The following is a 19,431-nucleotide window of genomic DNA, read 5'->3' as shown; positions in this document are numbered from 1 at the left end:
CGTGATCTTGTAGGCCATACTCCACTTTTCAAGATGGTATTTAAACTTTATTGATGCTGGTTTTTGTTTTCCATCGAGATTGTATGTGCTGCACTTCTTGTGAAGACCAATGAGAAAATCGCTTCGGGTAGGCTTAATTGGATCGATGTACATTTTCAAGCGTTCTTTATTTATGTGCCCTGCAATGCCTGACCTGGCATTCAGCTCAATTCAAAGGATTACGTATACACTCAACAACTACAGTCCTTTATTACCCAGAAAATACTCCACCAACAACAAATTGTCATTTTCTCGGTGTAAACCTATCTTTCCTATTTGGTAGTCTACTCACAGCTGATATTTGAATAGGAAAAGTGGAATATGGGCGACTTCCAAGCCGCAATAGACTTTGCAGTGTTGTGGGTCTAGATCGAGCAGGTCCTTGGTCAGTATGCCATTGTGCCGTATCTCAGACAGTTGAAAAGTGTGTAGATCAATGATGGTGATGTAAGTATTTTTTTTTGTGGTCGTCTAAATAAAGCCACTATTGACGGGTATTCGCATCTTTGAAGTACATATGATTATTTTATAACAGTCTGCACATTTCACATCATTCTCTCTCCCTGGTCCTAATGTGATCATTAGCAGCAAGTACGAACTTTCAGGTGAAGAATAAGCGCGGCCGCACAGTGTACTGTAGAGTTAGGCATCTGCGCCTTTCACGTACGCGTCATGACTCTGTAATGAGCCGCACTTCTCAGATAACCGGTAATGGTTCGATTTGTCTATTCTGTGACCTGAAGTGTAGGATATCTCTACTAGCAGGTATGGTGAGTAATTCGCTTAATGTTCTCAACTGTTCATGAACAATGATCCGGTAATTAATGCCCAGGGCATTTTTACAGATAATGCAAAGTTCATTGGTACAAACACGCTGTATTACGAGTTGTAATGTTAGGCAAGTTACCTCTGTGTGATACTAGTAGTCGATGAAAAAGAAAAACAGGACAAAGTAATAAACACACCACGACACGCCCTACAGCATTTGATATCAACAATGCAGTCATACCAGATGTCTTCAACAATTTGCCGATTGTGAAAAGTCGCCAGTGAGTTGCATTTAGGATTTGGCGAATAGGCGAATCTTTAATGTTTATATTTCCTAAAGATAACGTTTTGTGATGCTGGCATCAAAAACCGGGCAGAACTGTTTATGGTGATGTAATATTGATTATGTTTTTCTGGTAGTACCATAGTTTTAATCCCGTTAGAAATGGTTTTGTGATGAGTAGGATTGATTCTTTCTTTTGCAGTCAGGAATGTTGTAGTGTTAGGCATTTAGAATGTGGTTCTTTCGCTAAGGGTTTGTATATGGTCGCTATGTCACTGCCAATGATCGTAGTGCAGTTACGAAGAAACAATTTCGTGATCAGCAAAAGTGTATATCACGATGAAATTGCATCAAAAGTTACTAGTATATCATTTGGAAATCTCCCACACACAGCGTTACTGTAATTCATACTTCTGCTAGACAGGGAGTACTTTAGTCCTAATCATGTTACTTGAAATCAATCTTATAATGATTAGGACTGAATTCTACTTTTACCGAAACAGCAATTGTTGTAGTGTTCGGCATTTCGACCGCTGCGTTACTGTTTTTGATGTCGTAATTTATTGTTCTGCTCGCGAAGTGACTGATAGAACCAATAACAACCGAACCAGTTCCCCGTCCCCGCGTTACTCCACTTAACAAATTGTCGCTTGAAATTACAAGCCGTCTCAGGAGAAACTTTCCGTCATCAATTTTTATCTTTCCAGGGAGCGTCCCCTGCGCGCGAGCAGACAGCCGGGCTCCACACGGTGACGAACGTATTTGTCAAATGAAAGACGGCTTTCATATCGATAGTTGGAGAAACAACATGTTAATAGCTGTCTTGTGACACAAGCTATCAGCTGGGGAAGTTTAACGAGGCTGTGTGAACGAGAGGCGGCGGGAGCGGACTGGGAGAGAATTCATGGCTCCGTCGGTCTGCCTATTACCGCAGGACTGTAATTCTTACGGCAGTTTCACCAAGCCTGCGGAGATTTCTACGATCGTTTCACCGTTTTACGCGCCCATTGATGGCAGAGACAGACTGTGTAATACTGTACTAACGAGGACATAGGGAATATAGGAAAACAAACCAAATACGAGCGGGGTTATCGACACCTAGACTCATGCTCATTAAAGACGTTAGTTGGTCTGACGTTCTGATTTTCTTCGACGCCTTGTGTGTTTATTTCTTTTCATTTCAAACACTTTCAATGATAAAGAATGAGCGATCTATTCCTAACACTTTGCGTCTGTGTTTCATTAGATAGCGCTTGATTACTTATTACTTTAGACAAATCTACTTAAAAGTCAAAGTTATGTAGCAGCTATTGTTTACTATGAGAACTTCAGTCTCCCATAATAATTACCCCTCTTATGAATTCTAAAAGTAGTAGTTGTGCAAAAATACATGGAACGGGTAACAAATGCAGAAATATATCATAGACGCGTTCTGTTTTTCTCCTATAGTAGTAAGTCCAGGTCCTACAGAACAGTAAAATGTATTTGCTATTAATGCTATTGTCTCATCATATCATAATACTTTGACATATATATCTTTTTTTAACAGGAATAATTTAGAAATTGAATTGTATCATTCTTATCCATACATAAGGCCTATCTCGTCACTGGTAAAGACAGCGGAGCAATCGCAAAGTCCATTTCATTTGGCCTTCGCCCTCCGTGGCGAGATGATCTTTCCTGTGAGCCCGCCTGGCACCAGCCTTCCTGATGGGTCCTGACAATCCCATTTATTTCTCCGACAATTATATTCATGCCACCAATTATTGTTGGGAGATTTAGGCCGGCGATACGGCGCGTGGCGGCCACCGCGTATCGATTCTTGATCCGGAGTCACACGGGACGTCCTGACCGCAGTCTGGCGGGGAACCTTGCGGTGTCGGGCGCGCACGGGCACCGACAATTTATCTTATAACCTGCCGCTCTTCATCTAAGAAAGTCGCCGGTCAGAGTTCAGTCAAAGTTTATCAGATAAGTGTTGACTAGTTCTGTCAGTTTGTTTTAGTGTTTAGTGTCGCTGAAGAAGCTTGATGGATGTCACTGGAACCGTCCGGAAGTTATCTCCGTTATGTATCCAGTAGTTCTAGAGTGTCGTTTAGCTGTATATGTATGTCTAACCTTCATAAATGCATCAAGACTCACGATATAGATGTAGGAAACGTAACGCACCACATGTATCAAACAACAAGTTTTACTTCATAAACAAACTCTGGTAAAACTTTTCTTATAACTCATTTGTCATCACTTGCTTGAGCGGAGAAACAATTGTCTTCTAGATCTCGTTTGCCTCGAAAATGAATATTGATAAAGTCAATATCATTTCCTGCAGGTCTTCGATATAACGTCTTTATCCTTGATGATGCAAAAGGACAACAGACTGAATACAGTACAAGGGCATCAGCCTGTGTCAGTAGCCGCCTCGTGGTTTATCTTAGTTGTTCTCGTTGTTTTCGTGCAGGACATAACAAATAACCCCTGGGAGTGGCATCATGGTGAGACTGTCATGTATGAAACATCGCTTGGGTAAGGGGGCGCGTATTGTGAGTTGTTAAAGTTGCGATATCACGTAAGTGGATTAAACTCACGCAGACACTAAACAAAAACGGCGACACTTCAGTACTTGGAGGGAGCCCGTCTGGCTCCTGAGTTCGCACCAACAGCTCCGTGGAGTCATTTATCACGGCAAACCCGCCTAAAGTCCGCGGAGATGCAGACAGGTGATGGAGACGGACATCCCGGACAGTAAGATGTCTGAGAACTCCAGACTTTGCGCCTGTCTCCTAACAGTTTCATCCGTAAACATTTACATAACGAATCAGTCATTTTCAGCAGACGGTAAAAGGGCTATTAGTTATCTCCCCAACTTTGTTATAACGGTGCGCATTTGCCTTCTTTGTTTTAATAACAGGCCTGAAAATGCCAGGTATTGTCGCAGACAGATGCAAGGTACTATCAACTTAAATACTTAGATATCGGCTCCGCTTGTTCCTGCGCATCATAACCTGTGATTTATGTTTTCTGGTGTTATGTATTTTCCTGTGTAGACAGACTGGCGGGTGGAAACGTATCTACTTAAAACTTAGGAAGTTTACACACGCTGTTAATGGGACATTAATCATGACGCTTTTACTGCAAATAAGATATTATAGAAAGTCTGCTTCAAGTAGTTCACTGGAAGCGTCCCAAGCTAAGTGATATTGTACTCTATGGTGAATACCAAATCCATGACTTCTAGAGAACTTTGGCAATTGTAGGGATTTGTAATTTCTTACATATCCCTCCCCATTGCAGACGGTGCTTTCGCATCGCTGCTTAGTTTAGATAACATTTTTCTACAAATGATATGTATATGTAGGATAGGAAGGGATACTAATCACAGCAAGTTATTTTCAGGATTAGTAGGTAATTTCAAACAGAACTTGTCATGTAATATAGCATAGACTATAGACCCCCGCCTTTCTCCCTTATTTTTACCACTCCAACAACTTCACCCCCTGACTTCGCAAACTTCCAGACAACTCTGGTTCGCTCCTCTGTCCCATTAGCAACTATTACAGCGAGTTATTACTGAGGATTACGTACTAATGCCAAAAGCCACTTGCAGGGTGATCTGTGGTCAGCCTCAATCCCGGCGTGTCCCGGGGGACCCCGATCTCTCCGTACCGTGGAGCCGGCTGTGGGAGGCGGTATTTGTGGAGTCTGTTCTGTAATGAGGGGAGGGAATTGTCGATATTCCTGGTGCCGTGGTTTCCGCGGGGCCCGGGACGTGTCTGTAACGTGCCGCTCCTATTGGCCAGTCGGTCCTGACGGAGACAAGTTAGTGAGTCCGGGGATGGAGGGTCGAGCTAGATAAACAGGCGCATTTATTCCAACGGCACAGATCACTCACGGAAAAGGCCCGGGGCTCATCATGCTTCTGTGTCTGTATTACTCTTCGATCAACTCAGACTAGTCTGATTAAAACAGATAATGTTCCCGGAAGGCGGAGACGATAGTCAAAACCCCTTCAGGACAACTCTGTTGTAAAGAGGTCGGAGAACTAGACGCGTGGTGAAAGCTGGGGCATTATAATTTGGTTGAAGAGACTACACAAGGCTTCGTGTAGGAATTAGCAGAATATCAGATTAGATGCGCATATGCCAGATAACTTAAATGGTCATTCCGTGATGTATCTGGTTCTGCAGTACAGAAGAAATGGTTTGAGACCTGTAAATTAAACGTCTGAGTGTGGCTTAAGACCTGTAAATTACTTAGTATACTAGTACGTATGACAGGGTGCCCGCCTGTGTTGCACCATGCCACTTTCAGAACACATTTAAAACGAATTTGAAAACTTTCAACACCAATTCAACATTGCGCCGGTCAAGCGTTGACCATTCCATTACTCGTGCAACTAAGATTGTTGGGAGCTTGCGACCAAGTCCACATCGTACAATGGTCTCCTGCGCCCGGACTACCAAAGATGAGTGTACACGTTCTCAAGATCCAAAGATAGTAAGATGTACTGCTGAATTCGTCTGTTAGCCAGGACATATTCATTTATGTCGACATAGACATACCGGCTTAGGTACGCTGGCAGACAGACATCATGCCGATTTTTACTGCAGTATATACCACATCTGGCGAAGGTCAAGGTTAACCACCTTTGACAAAAACGGAACTTCACGCCGAGGCCCAGTCTAAGTCTTAGATCTCTGAAGCACTCCTGTGTTAACCCGGTCATGGCTGCTTCTTTACACCCAGACGACAGTAGCAGCCTGACCTACTGTACATCTGTTCGGATCAATGCCGAGTTAACCACACGAGCGTCATTTCGAGAGTGACACCGGCACGCGTCGGCTCCGGCATGATTTCGCTCTTTTGAACCATCTATGTTGGATGTGGATTCTGGCATTTATGAACATATACTAAGTAACCTTTGCTCAAGTTTAATCATGTTTCTACTTTGTCACCTCTGAAATGTGAAAACTGAACAACAATATATATCGCATATACGGTTGGATATGAAATTGTATATAAGAATGCGATTATTAAGATAAAGCCATAATGTCTATATTTTTACAAATCTTATAGCACGCGGGAGAAGTTCAATGAACCTATTCAGAAATTACATGTGTTTGCCGCAATGTCTGGAATGTTTTTCTATTCTAAGTGAATGTATAGATTGCTCTGGAAGTTGTAGGTTAGGTTCCCCGGAACAACCGCCAATTCAACTCACATCTCTTTGCATAGTGCATCTGATCTATTCTTCACTTTTCTTAGTCCTGTCCTACACATCAACCAAGTTTGTGTTCCACTAAAACAGCACAATTTAAAATAGCGCCAGAGCTTTTGTACTCACGGTAAAGATACCACAGTCCTTGTATGAACTATGTTTCTTGCGATTACTGTTATTTCACGCCAATTGACATTATGCGCACGAAACTAATTTTCTTCCCGCAAATGAGTAAAACTTTTCTCCCTACCACACAGCAGAACTGATCTCTCAGACAATCTCTACTTAGTTATCTGTATTTACGAGGTTGGAATATTACAAAACCGCAACGTTGCCTCCAACATGAGACCGCTGTAATATGAAGATAAAGCCGCGATGTCTGGGGACTGGTGCTCGCCGTCTCCCTGGCACCTTTCTGCGGTGTGGAGTCTCCCAGAGGAGCCGCCGTGATGTGGTGGGGAGACAGCCGAGCTAGCAAAGGCTTTAGCGGGCTATCGGGTGGTAACGAGCGGCAGAGTGATCATCACTCATTGAGACAGCCGGTGTCACGGAAGTTTAACTGTCTGCGGCTTTGGTCATCGCTCTGGCTCTCCACTACGAGGGGAGCCAGACAAACTTTAGCCGCCAGCTAGCCTGAAATATTACTTCGTCCGAATTCATCAAACATATCTCCGCAGAAATCGCTGAACGTCTGCAGGAAGCAGTCCAAATCCATACAGTAAAAAAGGACTTGTGTAAAGTATGACAAATTTGGTCTTCGGCTTTACTGTGAGGTATTGTTTGGATACTGTATTTAGAAGGTCTTTCCCTGTGAGTTACTGTGAATACCAGCTCAAGAGGATATTACTGGCGTAAATTGGAAGGCAAAATGATAAGTACGGCCTACCTATAACCAAAGTTTATGTGTAGTTAATTGGAAACGTGTCATAACTAATGGGCTTCTATTGGAAGTGACGATTAGACTTACCAGGAGATAAACCACAATGGAGTGAATTTTTCAAACATTTTGAAATCCATTAACTGAAGCACACAAAGGTTTTGAGCAAATACAAAGGTCGACAAATATGTATCACAAACTGCATTTGATAAGCGAGCAAATTTTCTCCTTCCAAACTTTTGGCTCTAGTCCAGAAAATGCAAAAAAAAGTCTTTATTGGAAAGTAAACTTTATATACTAAAAAGTTTACCATAGTTTTGGTCCATTATCTATTAGTATGGCGCTGACGCCAAGGTTGGAGCGTTATAATTTACGAGTGTGTCTACTGAGCAACTAATGAACTGCACCTAATCAATACGTAAAGAGACACGAGTTGTAAGACAAACCCTTCTGTCTGGGCGTCTGTTGTCTTCCTCCGTTTCATCCACGTGAAGGAGTACAAAGAAAGTTGAAGGCTGTTCAATGCCAGGCGCCCCAAGAGGGAGCTGGAGTCCCGAGGGACAGGAACGACTTACCGGCTCACTCATGGGCACAGGCGTAATGAACCAGGTAAGGATCGATATCAGGAGAGACAAGGACTCTGCATGGGACCATCTCATGCTTCTAGTCTTGCTTGGTAGAAATGGATGGGGTAAGGTTGTAGTTCACAATTGAACTGCTAGAGGCATGGTGGCACTGTGGTCAAAGAGGCATATAAAGAGGCGCACAAATCTAGACCAAGCCACTGGCATGATGTGCATTATTACCATATCAACAGCACCACCAAATGAAGCGGCGGCCTGTTGGTGTCAGATCGTGATCGTCCAGAGAGCCTTGCCATCGCTGTTTTACTGTTCTCCAGTTCCAAATCTTTGGAATGACATTTACTGAATGATTTACCCCATGCAAATGTCCCGTTTCGCTGAAATATTGATAAAGAAAATGTTAACAAAAAATTCGATCGATAAAGTTCCCCGAGGATTGGCTAAGCGGATACAATATCTGTAGAATTTGGGTACGTACTTAAGTTACTAGAAGTAAGCTTCCTTGTTCCGACCAAAGTTGCATGAATGTGAAAGGAAGCGAAACAGGCTTAACAGTAAGACGAGACATACCCTGTCAAACTGAAGTTATCAATGGCACAACCAGCATTTCAGCACCACGGAGAGTTGAAACCGCACTTGTTAGTGCGAATCACACACTTACATTTTATTGTTTTGTTATTCTGTTACCTATAACTCTTCATTATATTTTTCAAGGACAGTTGCATTGATGTGATGGTTCCAATTTATTGTTATTGACTAGGAAGACCACAAACTACTCCGTTGGGCATACAGTATCTCCAGTATCTTTGATCCGTCCCAAATATAACCAACGAAGTAGATATAGAATGATGACGTTGCATCACTTTGACCGTTATAAATTTTAATCATTGCGAAGGGTCACTGACAAACGGACAACATATGTCTTGCATCTCCACGACGTCTCAATCTTCTTGTGTGCCTTATGTTACCCGAAGCCTGACTCCTGATGTTTGTAGAAATACCGTAAATAACGGCAATAATAACTGTAGAAATATTGCCTCGGGTTGACTCAAAACAAGGACTGGGCGGCACATTCCACATCTAGACTTGCAGTCCACATAAAGGTCACATAAATAATAACGTATGGGTGGAAAACAAGATTCTTTTGCATACAAGTATATTCCTTACTCGTCCCCAAACTGCGCTATAGCAACATTACTTTTGATTACATAGAACGCCTTCCTAACTTTCTATAAGCCTGTCTTATCTTTGTAAAAGTTTCATCAGTCAATTATCGATCCTATCAACAACCATTGTTGGAGTCCAATTCCTCTATAAGTAAAGTAAGTACAAACAGGCGTCCATGGAAAACAGTGTAAGTTTCCTTTGTAAGCCCTAGCCCCGACGTCTACTTGTGCCGCACATGCAGCTCTTTGCACCACATCAAAGTTGACATGTGGATCTCCCCAGCTTGCCACAAGTTTTGCCTGGGTTCAAATCCTCCCCATGTAACCGTCGCATCCACTCCACATCGGCCCCTGATAGCAACTTTTTCTGACAGCTTTCCATTCGTCTTGCACGGAGAAACAGTGGCGGCTCCAAACAGTCTGAAGCGGCTCCGGATTCCATTTGTTTTCCTGACAGCCACATTAACACTATCAATTACATGCACTGATCAAATTTACGATATCATAGCAGCACTCTGTCGGTGGGATGGTAGCCAGCTAAAGCCCGATTGCCCTGTGGTTCCCATCAGTTATTTTACAAGTATAAAGCAAGGATAAACACGGATCAGTGCAGCAATGATCTTATCAAACTTTCCTGAGAACCACCGGGAGGCATTACCATTCTTCTTCCTGGCTGCACACAAGTACGGAAGGAACTTTCTATACTATCGGAAGTGACGAAAACAAAAGGAGTTTGTGATATGTACATAAAAGTTAAGGTCTGTGAGTCAAGTTTGAGTGGTTTTACTTTAGGAATAGTGAATACATTAATTTAGCATAACATTTTGCACCAAAATTGGAAGTGACGACGGGTTGGAAGCTGGGTGTCTGTCTTGTCTAAAAACATTTCACAAACTTGTGCATGTGTGTGTGTTCTGGTTGTATGAAAAAAAATCTCCACCTGCGTTGGTTGCAGTCACATTGTTGGGAGCTGATTTGAATGTATGAATACTTTGGGTGACAGTCATTGTGTTGTAATTGTAGCCGCTTCTTTCTTGTTCCATGTAAGCTATGTGTACAACAAACTAATTACTTGTAACAGCAGATAAGGACCAACCATCCCAAAGGAGAGATATTAAAAAGCTGCTGACATATCAGCCTTTCTCCATTTGTGGTGCACCATGATGAGTGTTCACCCCACATACAAATGGTCTACTTCATCATTAATGCTATTATTGTTCCCAACAGCCCTATTTGTTCAGCCAGCAGCGGAGAAGCACTGGTCATATTTGTCATTCTTATCAGATGAGGTTGACTTTTAAGCTTTCAACATGCATAAGACAATTCATTCACTGTAACATGTAGTTCTCTAGAAGCTGGTATGCCCACTTTTGGAGTACAATGCTGTGGGCTCAAAGATACCCATCATGGAACAGCAGCTTGCCTGCTATTGCTGCAGTCCTTGAAAGGGGATGTTGCATTGAAGAAAAAGCACAATCTTGACATGACAGTGTTAGGACTGGTGGTCAGTAGCTTAAAGTTTAAACCACCTTACATTGCAGCTTGTTCTTATCAATTCTACAGTAAAGAAGTGGTGCGTAGTGCCATGTGGCGGTTTACTGGTTATGTGACTCAGATCCAGAAACCACTCCTACACATAACACCACATAATCCATACCACCCAAGTCCAGTAAAACACTGTCATATTGCTGTTGACAGTTTTCCAATAACTTCCAACTGTAGCAGACTAGCTGTTGTTCGATACCCTTACAGTCCAACAGTTTGTCATACTGCTTGGATTATGACAAATACCTCTTTAGTTTGGATCAATACCCAGGGGTCCCCAGGCAATACAGAATGGCACTGGTAATCCACCATCTTGATAGATGATGTTACTTTCATGACCTTCAAGAACAAGATGCCTGCCATTTAATTAATGCACTTGTCTACACACCCCTCTGGATGGAATAAGCCTTTAGAAGTGATGCCGGCAATCCATTTTCTTGTCAACAGGGACCACATTTTTCACAATCAATACGTCTGTATTTGCTCATATTTCTCCTGTATGGCCATCCAATCTCACATCGGTGGACGACCAAGGAATGTTAGAATGGAGCATCACAATGTGTAATTACACATAGCACATTACAGGCAGCTGGGACACAGGAGGAACCAAGGTCAGTCCAAAACTTCCTTAGGTCTATCTAGGACATGACCTTCCCATGGTTTTGACATAAACAGTGGGTGACCTTAATCCATTTCTGATATCTATCCAGCATAGTTTGTTATATGGTACCTTTGATGATGATATCAATTACTTACAGAGTCACTTTGTATGCTGTAATGTTATAGTACTTTACATGGAGTTTTGCCAAAATAGGAAAATAAAAATTAAAAAAAGTTCTATGTTATTGAGATTTCTTAAAATTACTGCTTTCTTCAAATGTAGTTTTTTTTCAAAACCCAACAATAATTTGACCAATTCTCCAGTATATGACTTGGGGTAGAAGATAATTATGCAAGGAATCCAAAGCAGAACAGATAGTAGGAGTCCCTTTACATAGTGGACTAGTCCACGCCTTACAAAAAGACCGGGAAGATTGAATCATTGAGCGATGGAGGTCAACTCAAATGACCTTGTAGCCATCCCTCACTATCAGACACTTGGGTCAACCATCTTGGTGAGATCTTAATTCATTTGTCTCATAAATATGGTCGTGCCTTTTGTCCTTCTGAAGACACAAGTCAATGGCACAGATCAAATGCCCCAAGAAAAGAAGAAGGAATCCCGCTGATATCTCCCTGACGCAATCTGACCTGGAAGCCATTTGTGATGACATCGTGGCAATGTGGAGGTCATCATGTGTACATCTGTTTCTGCAGCCCATCATCAGGATCACCACTTCAGCCTAATGGTGACAGAAAACAAATTGGAAATGATTGGTGGCTGAAGAAAGGTCAGACTGCCACAATGATGAAGTTGCAGGGAAAAATTATAAAGGGTTAAGGGACAAACCAGAAATAATCTTAGGGAGGGATAGATATGTTTTTGCATAATTCTTTCCAGTGAACAAAAGTTTTCCTTTTGTCATTTTGCCTTTTGCATGTCTATGTGTAATGCAGGTCTTTTTCCCTTACCACCAGGTGCAAAATTTCCCATTTTCAAACTTATCTCCCATAGTTCTTTCTGGTCTATCCCTAAAGGAGGGAGGGGGGAAGGGCAGACAGTACCAAAGTAGAGAAAATAGCTTGATAATAGTTTATTACCATTGTTCTTATCATAAATCTAATTCTTTGGACTTTAGCTGATGGTGTTAGTTGCTAGAAAACTGGACATTTATTCTCTCTTGTTATAACTTCTGAATGCAGCAGTGACCAGCAAGCACTGTAAGGGTAAGTTAAGAAATTATTTTTCCAATCAAGAATCAAGTTTTCTTCAATTGTTAAAACTTTTATTTTGAGCCCAAGTTCTGTTAAACCTATTAAGTTTCATGGAACTCGCGCTTAGTTCTTAAGAATGTTTTAATATGTTGATCTGCATCTGGAGAATGTACGGCATCTGTGTGTGCTGGATGCCAGGGGACAACAGTTGATGAAGTTATCTCAGCAAAAGTCAACTGGACTTGATGATGAAGTAACAGCGGTGGAGAGACAAAGAGAGCTGATGATGGGTTATCTCTCTGGAGACACCATGGAGCCACAGAGGTCAGATTTCAGTGACCTTTCAGAAAGAAATTAATGGGGGAAGCAGACTGGAGCCTATGGCCATCCTGGAACAGAAACATGGGATTCTGCAAAAGGTATATCTTAGATGAGATGTTCTTATATCAGCAATCATTAACTTGATGGTCAGTCAGGACCTCTGTACTTTAATACTTTGACAAATGGTAAATCAAGAATCAGAGGATGAGGACCAACAGACATTACACAGGATGGTGAGTGAGTGAGATGTCCAAGTGACAAAGTCAAAAGAAGAGTTTTGCAAAAGGTTTCTAACAGACAGGAAATAGCAAAAAAAGGGCAAAAAAGCAAATGGAGTTCCCAAATAAAGTGGAACATGTTACTGATATATCAGTTTGGATGGAGAGTTTGGTTTCATGCTGCAATACCTCATTAACCATAAATCGTAGGTTTTATATACACTGGAGCCCAAAATGTCATTTTTCTTTCAATGACTACTTACACGTCCCCCACAAATGTCACAAGGAATGGCAATGGTCAATTAGTTAGACAACAGAGCAAGCGTGAAGCCTAAGACTGGCATCTTGTCCTTCAAGCATCATACACGTACATGTATGTGCTCTGTCCGTAACCTTTCCTTGAACAAAACTTATGATCCATAGCAAAATTCCAGTAGTCTAATATCACCCTAACCCTCCATTGCTTTGTTTGTTTGTTTGTTTTTCAAAACTCACACAAGACACTGCAAAATGTTGGAATGTCGTTCGATCCTATCTTTTCCTCCCAACATGAGGAAGAAAGCGATGGGCCAGAAATGATTCATCTCGGGGTCAGCGGCAGTGACCTTGTGCGGTGACATCTTGCCAACAGCAGACACAAGTGACTAATAGCGATGAGCTGAGGCCTGCAGTTCAACAGGCAGTTTGTAGGACATTGTTCAGGGGGCAAGAGTAGATCGATTCAGTGGGATTTGCACCTATTCTCAACGTTGTAAGTTATTAACTCTGCTGTGATGAGGTTATGTCTCGAGTGTTGTTGGCAAATGTTGTTGGCAAGCTGTATTGCAGGAAGAAGTGATTGGCTCATATGTTCAAAGGAACAAATAATCAACTTTAAGCACAGATCTGGATTTAGATGATACAGGTACTTCTTCAAAGAGTCTTAAGCGTACCGAGAGGGTGTGGGGAATGGAGATGTAGTGCCAATTTAGGGGAGCCTGTTGCAAAGAAAATCATGCATGCAAAATAGGTCAATGGGACAAATAAACTAGATAATAGATTAATCCAAGATGAAATGTTAGAACTAAGTCACTCTAAAGTTTTCTTCACACTTTAATGAGGTTGACCAACTCTGAGTGCTTTTTTATAGTTGGTCATCGGTATTTACAAAGTGTTTATAGCAACAGTAAATGCAGTCATAGCATTTGAAACCAAAAGCCAATCCACAATGACAATGTACTATTCTTGACCTGTACTGTGTATTACAAAAATTATTTGCATATTGTCCAGTTTGTGTACATTGATTCTCCTTTGTCTTCCTATTTACAAAGTAAATGAACAATAATCTGTTTTTTAGACCAGCCATCCATTCCTCCATCCCCCATCCATCAAGCCTCATCATTTTTAGGCCTGACTTGCGCTGGCGGCTCGCTGCCAAATGACCTTTCTGGGCTTACGGAGGTGTTAAGCAGCTCATTAAGAGAGAGACATACTGGAGACAGTCAGGCTGCGTTCCACTAACTCACCGACCCATCCTGGCACCAACGGATTACTGATCAGCCCGCAATGTCAGACAAATGAAGTTCCCTTCATGATAAAACAGCCCATTTTCTCCAGATATAACACTGCGTCAGTGGGAATGAAAGGTGAGGTGAGCAATGTCATCAGTAGTATCCGCTGGCACTTTGGAACCTTTGTGGTTTGGTGTTGTGTGACTTCTGAAGACCTTTCACATTTAGGCATTTCAGAGTAGATTATCAGTCTGAAGGGAAATGTAGATCCAATTACCAGCACTCCTCGGTCCTTGTCACCTATGCAAATTTGATTATTGTACACATCACAGCTAAAAATATAAAAAAAACAGGGCAAATTTACAAATACCTCCAAAGTGTACTGTCATTCTCATAAGACAACAGCATGAATAACACACTTAATGTTTGTTTGCTTTAACAAATACTATCCCACAATGCCTTGGCATGTTATTTTCTTTCTGAATACCAACAACAAATAAATCAAATGAGTGTGGCCTAACATACAAACCCCTCATCTCAAAATTCCAATTTCATCAGTCTCTTGTAGACTTCAGCTTAGAGCTTGAATATTTATAAAACAAACAACAGTCTTAATAGGTCTAGCCTAACTGTATAATGTTGGTTCTTTGAAGATACTGTACATTTGAGCCTGGTCTTTAAAGTTTTCTTGAGGTAAAAAATACAACTGACCTTCAGCAGGTATAGAAGGGCTTTGAGAATTAGGGAAGAGCGACCTTCTCCCGGAGTAGTCGGATATGTCCCAGGAGGCGCCCCATCCGCCTGCATGTAATGTCTTTTAATTAACCCAGGCCTAAAATAAAGTGACCTTTTAGAGAAATAGATTCAGCTGATTTTCTGGTCTTCTGCTTGCAGCAAATTGAGGAGTCAGTGAGTCAACCTGGGAGGGTCTTAGTATTGGTGAGAGTCTTGCAGGGGTGGGGGTTTGGGGCACACAAACTTTCTGAATTGGCCAACTCAATCCAGTGTCGTGGTTCTCAATCTCATCTCAAAACTGCAAGAAGATCAAAAGTACAAAATATAATACAGTAAGCAAATTCAGGGTGTCATAATCTCATCTGTGACCATTCCATGTCATAACAACTCCCCCCCACACAGTAGCCGGATGTGTTAAGTGTCCCAAATGGCCAGTTAGACATTTTCCATGCAATGGAACAGTACAATAACAATCTTTCAAGACAATGCTGCCATTTTCTTCTCATTAGGTAAGGTTAGGGCCTGACCACTACACACTCCACAACCCTCCAAAAAGTAACATCAAATCTTGTTGTTTTTTTTTGACTGACAAATCTGAAATCTAAACTCTGACTGAGACGAATCCATCTAAGATTTTATGTACATTTTACAAGAGAAGGGCTTCTACAGGTCTTAAAGAGGCTAGAACCCTGGGGGACTCAAAGTGGACCCCGGATGCCTGTATAATAGTGGCCTTTGCCCTGACATCTCCCAGTTGAGTGATGGATGCATGCATCCTCCAAGAACGATATGTGGTTGACATATGTTACCCTGGGATGCTCCTGTAGCCAGGGACCAATAGTTTGAGCTTTACAGGAGACAGGCCACCGAGGAGGGGCAGTTGTAGACTGTCTGAGGGCAATCCACCTCAATGGAAGGCAGATGACATCATATGCTCTGTGAGTCTTCCTTCAGGCTATGATCAAGCTTCTTGATTATGAATTTAGTTTTAGATTCATAACAAATACTAGACAAATATAATAATAAACTATAGCTGTTGTTCTTAACTTCCAAATGAGGACTAGAATACAGAAAAATAGGAAAAACCAACAATTCACACAGGATAAGAAAACCGTGTAAAGGAAGCTAGTCAGTTCCAGGCAAAGAAAACATCCAGCCTGAAGGTTAAAAGAACAGGGACAATCTTTACAAAGTCATTCAGCACCAAGGACAGAGTTCACTACAGTCAACCAATTAGTTCACTACAGTCAAACAGTGGACATGGACAAAGTGCAGCCAATCAGCACATACAGAATTTAGGAGTAAATTCAACAAACAGATGCAAACAAATTGTTCATGATGCTTTAGTTTTGAAAGCTCAAAACAACCAATCAGCACCAAGGACAGTGCCTGTAAGGTGTTGGCCACTAACAAGGGACCAAACACCAACCATTAGAGTTAGAAAACTCCACCGAAATGTAAAGAATTCCATTTCCCAAGATGTACAAAACATGATTGTAATTTTGTTATCAAATTGATTTTGGACCTAAGATCTGCAAAATTTTGCCCACTTATCTTAAAACAATTGTCTCTAGAACAAACCAAGTACATAGTTTCATCTCTTTGCAGCTTACAAATGAGTTATGAGTGAACAACTAACCATTACGAGTTCTGAGAAAGTTAGAAAACAGTTTCTTGGTATGGTATCAAGTACTGATTTCCTTGACTGTTGACCATGACATGTATTTTCTAAATATCCTGTGCACGATTTCTGCTACATTGAAATCTATACCACTAATCACTGATTATTAAGCTTTCAAAGATTTGATGAAGATTCCAAAGTTCTGTTTTTTAAGTCATTGGGGTCATAGATATATTTTCCACTCTCAGAAGTAGCTGACATTGACAACAGAAAGGGATGCCTTTCCCTGATAGCACAGCAGAAAACGCCCAATCTTTTCCCCTGCCAGCCTTGCCATGGTAATGCCCCATCTCCTAATTCAATGTGGAGACCCGAGGTCCTTTATCAGTGGACTACAAAAGTACACGGGGATGATTTGAATCAGCAAGATGGGAGTGGAGGCGACAGTGGCAGGCTCTGTGGCACCACCAGCTCAGACATCTCACCAACCTGCAGAGCCACACGGAAGAGTAATAGATCATGATAAATGGCGGGGGCTTTGGTGGGCGTGAAACCGTTTCATTTGTAGACAGACAGGCAGGAGCCGGCTGACCTCTGTGTGAGGGTCGAGCAGTTGTCAGTACAGTGCCTTCGGAACGGCTCACTCTGAGGAATGGGGTGGGGGCAGGTACGCATGGTAAGCATGTCCAGAGGGCAGCAGAGGTCAACAAAGTTAATGAACGTTATATAAAATAAACTTTATGTTATAACATGCTCCACTCTAATCTGAGAACGTCACTTTCATTTTGTCTTTTGCCATCTTTTTGCAATGTTAGCCTAGGGCACTTTGCCAAACTCTTTATACCTGACATTATACTCATGATAATGTATCTTAAATTGTTTGGTGAAAACACAATAATGATCGAGTCTTGCAGTTGTATGGTCTGCTAGTGGTCAGCAATTATGCTTGTTGATCCCATGGTCACCATTCCCGTCACCTGTATACCTCCAAAATCTGTCAAAGTCTACCCATTCCCACTGCAGTTTGGACTTGGCTAACTCAGGTACTGAACTGGTGTGTTACAAAACTTGGCAATTTGCCAGCTATGCCATTGAGATGCCACCAAATCTGCACAGAGAGGGACATCAGTAGTATGAAGGAGGCAATGCCACCTTTTGATCTTTGGTGATTGGCTGCCACAAGTGTTTTATACATGGACTTGATAATCTGGTATACCACAGTAGCAGAGTAGAAATACTTGATAAGCAAAGTCAGACCTGACTAACTTTACATCTATGCACAGAGCTCTGGTGAAATAAAAAATCTTGGCTTTCATTACTTCTGGGTAAGGCTTATTCCTGGTATTGTTTTGGGTGACTAAGCTGTGGGTTCGAGTATCTGTTTGTCCATACAAAGTAGGTTGACAGCACGTGGGTGAGGGGAAGATTGACAAGCAGAATAACAGGTTAAAAGTCTCTGAATCTGGCCAGTAGCCAGCCGGAATTAGAGGTCTACATGGGGGAATTCAGGAAGTTGAGGATTTCATACTTCCTGCAATTTTGATCTACATTTTCTTGTACAAAGTTACATTGCTACTTGGTGATACAACTGCTACTAGAGGCTAATAGTCCATTTTGCATAGCATTCCTTCTACACCATTTCTATCCTCAGACATCATTTTAACACATTGTGATTAACCATGTACTTCCACTGCATGTCTATCATCCTTACATTTTTCTATTGTGTAATTATGGGCAACCAGTTTTTAAGTACCCATATGCTCAGTTAGTTCTGGCACAAATACCAATTTTTCACCCCAATGACCATAGGACTAAGTAGTGACCATGAGAGAGTCCAAGCAAAATGACTCTTTTCCTTTCCATTATTATATTATATATCATATTTCCAATATCAAATATTATTGTTACAAGAGTTAGCATGAAATTATGATATTAACTTTGAATGCTTCCTCAATATTTAATCCTTTCTTACGGTTCAGTATTGCCATTCCATTGTAAATATGATAAAAGATGGCTAAACAGAGTTCTACCACTGATTTTCCTGCCCAAGCCCTACATTGTAGTTTCACTCACACAGAGTTGGTGGAATAAGACTTGATCAGCAGCCAGACAGCTAGGAGCCTCTCCTGTTAGCTGCCTTTGGTCCAGAGTGGTCATCTCAGGGTTTCCCTACTTTGTGCCTATTTCCAAGGGCTGTGGCCAAAGTAACATTTCATTAGAGACAATATCCGTGTGAAGCTGCATTGCCAGTCTTGATCAAACAGTATTTACTGCATGAACAAGCCTGAAATGTGCTTTTGATAAAGAACCTTGGCGCCTCTTTCTACAGTACTGTGAAGATGCAGGACACCATGGGAGGCTGGCAACCTGTGTCAATTTTAGTTTTCTTGTCTCAACAGCGATGTTTGCTGAGGTCACTGACCATACTTACAGAAACACTGAACTTTTGAAAAAGCTGGATGACACGAGTAATTTTGCACTGCAGGTTTGTCCCTGAGACAGGATTACTTCCTGTTTAGTTTTGATGAAAAAGAATTAAGCAATTTGGAGGATATTCGTTCCTCCCTGTTAATTAGCCCCATAAGGTCACACCAATTTAGTGTGATTTATAGACAAGAGCCTAACACATACATTTTCATATTGACCTTTCTGATGGATAACTCTATCAGCTCCACGTAAGGGTGGGGTGAGTGTAATGCTATTCCTTTCATTGCAGGTAAGCACCCAAATGAAAGGCCTTGTGATTATTTCAGA

General features: G+C 41.6%; 1 protein-coding gene across 12 annotated transcripts in view; it reads right to left on the bottom strand.

The window, feature by feature from the left end:
• LOC109475554 overlaps positions 1–19,431 on the bottom strand; it is a 154,844-nt gene that overhangs the window by 13,979 nt on the left and 121,434 nt on the right. For 10 of the 12 annotated variants that reach the window (XM_019776214.1, XM_019776211.1, XM_019776212.1 and 7 more), the window contains one exon: positions 11,729–11,820. In XM_019776214.1, the coding sequence (XP_019631773.1) occupies positions 11,729–11,774 (46 nt within the window). In that variant the 5' untranslated portion in view covers positions 11,775–11,820. Of the gene's footprint in view, positions 1–11,728; positions 11,821–15,032; positions 15,122–18,750; positions 18,871–19,431 lie in introns of those variants that run through there. The other 2 variants (XM_019776220.1, XM_019776222.1) reach the window with 2 other exon arrangements.

This window comes from Branchiostoma belcheri, unplaced genomic scaffold (assembly GCF_001625305.1).
Source record: "Branchiostoma belcheri isolate BF01 breed outbred unplaced genomic scaffold, Haploidv18h27 scaffold34, whole genome shotgun sequence".
Classification (NCBI taxonomy): Eukaryota; Metazoa; Chordata; class Leptocardii; order Amphioxiformes; family Branchiostomatidae; genus Branchiostoma; species Branchiostoma belcheri.
The sequence above is the reverse complement of the archived record's forward strand: the minus strand, read 5'-3'. Positions and strand labels throughout refer to the sequence as shown.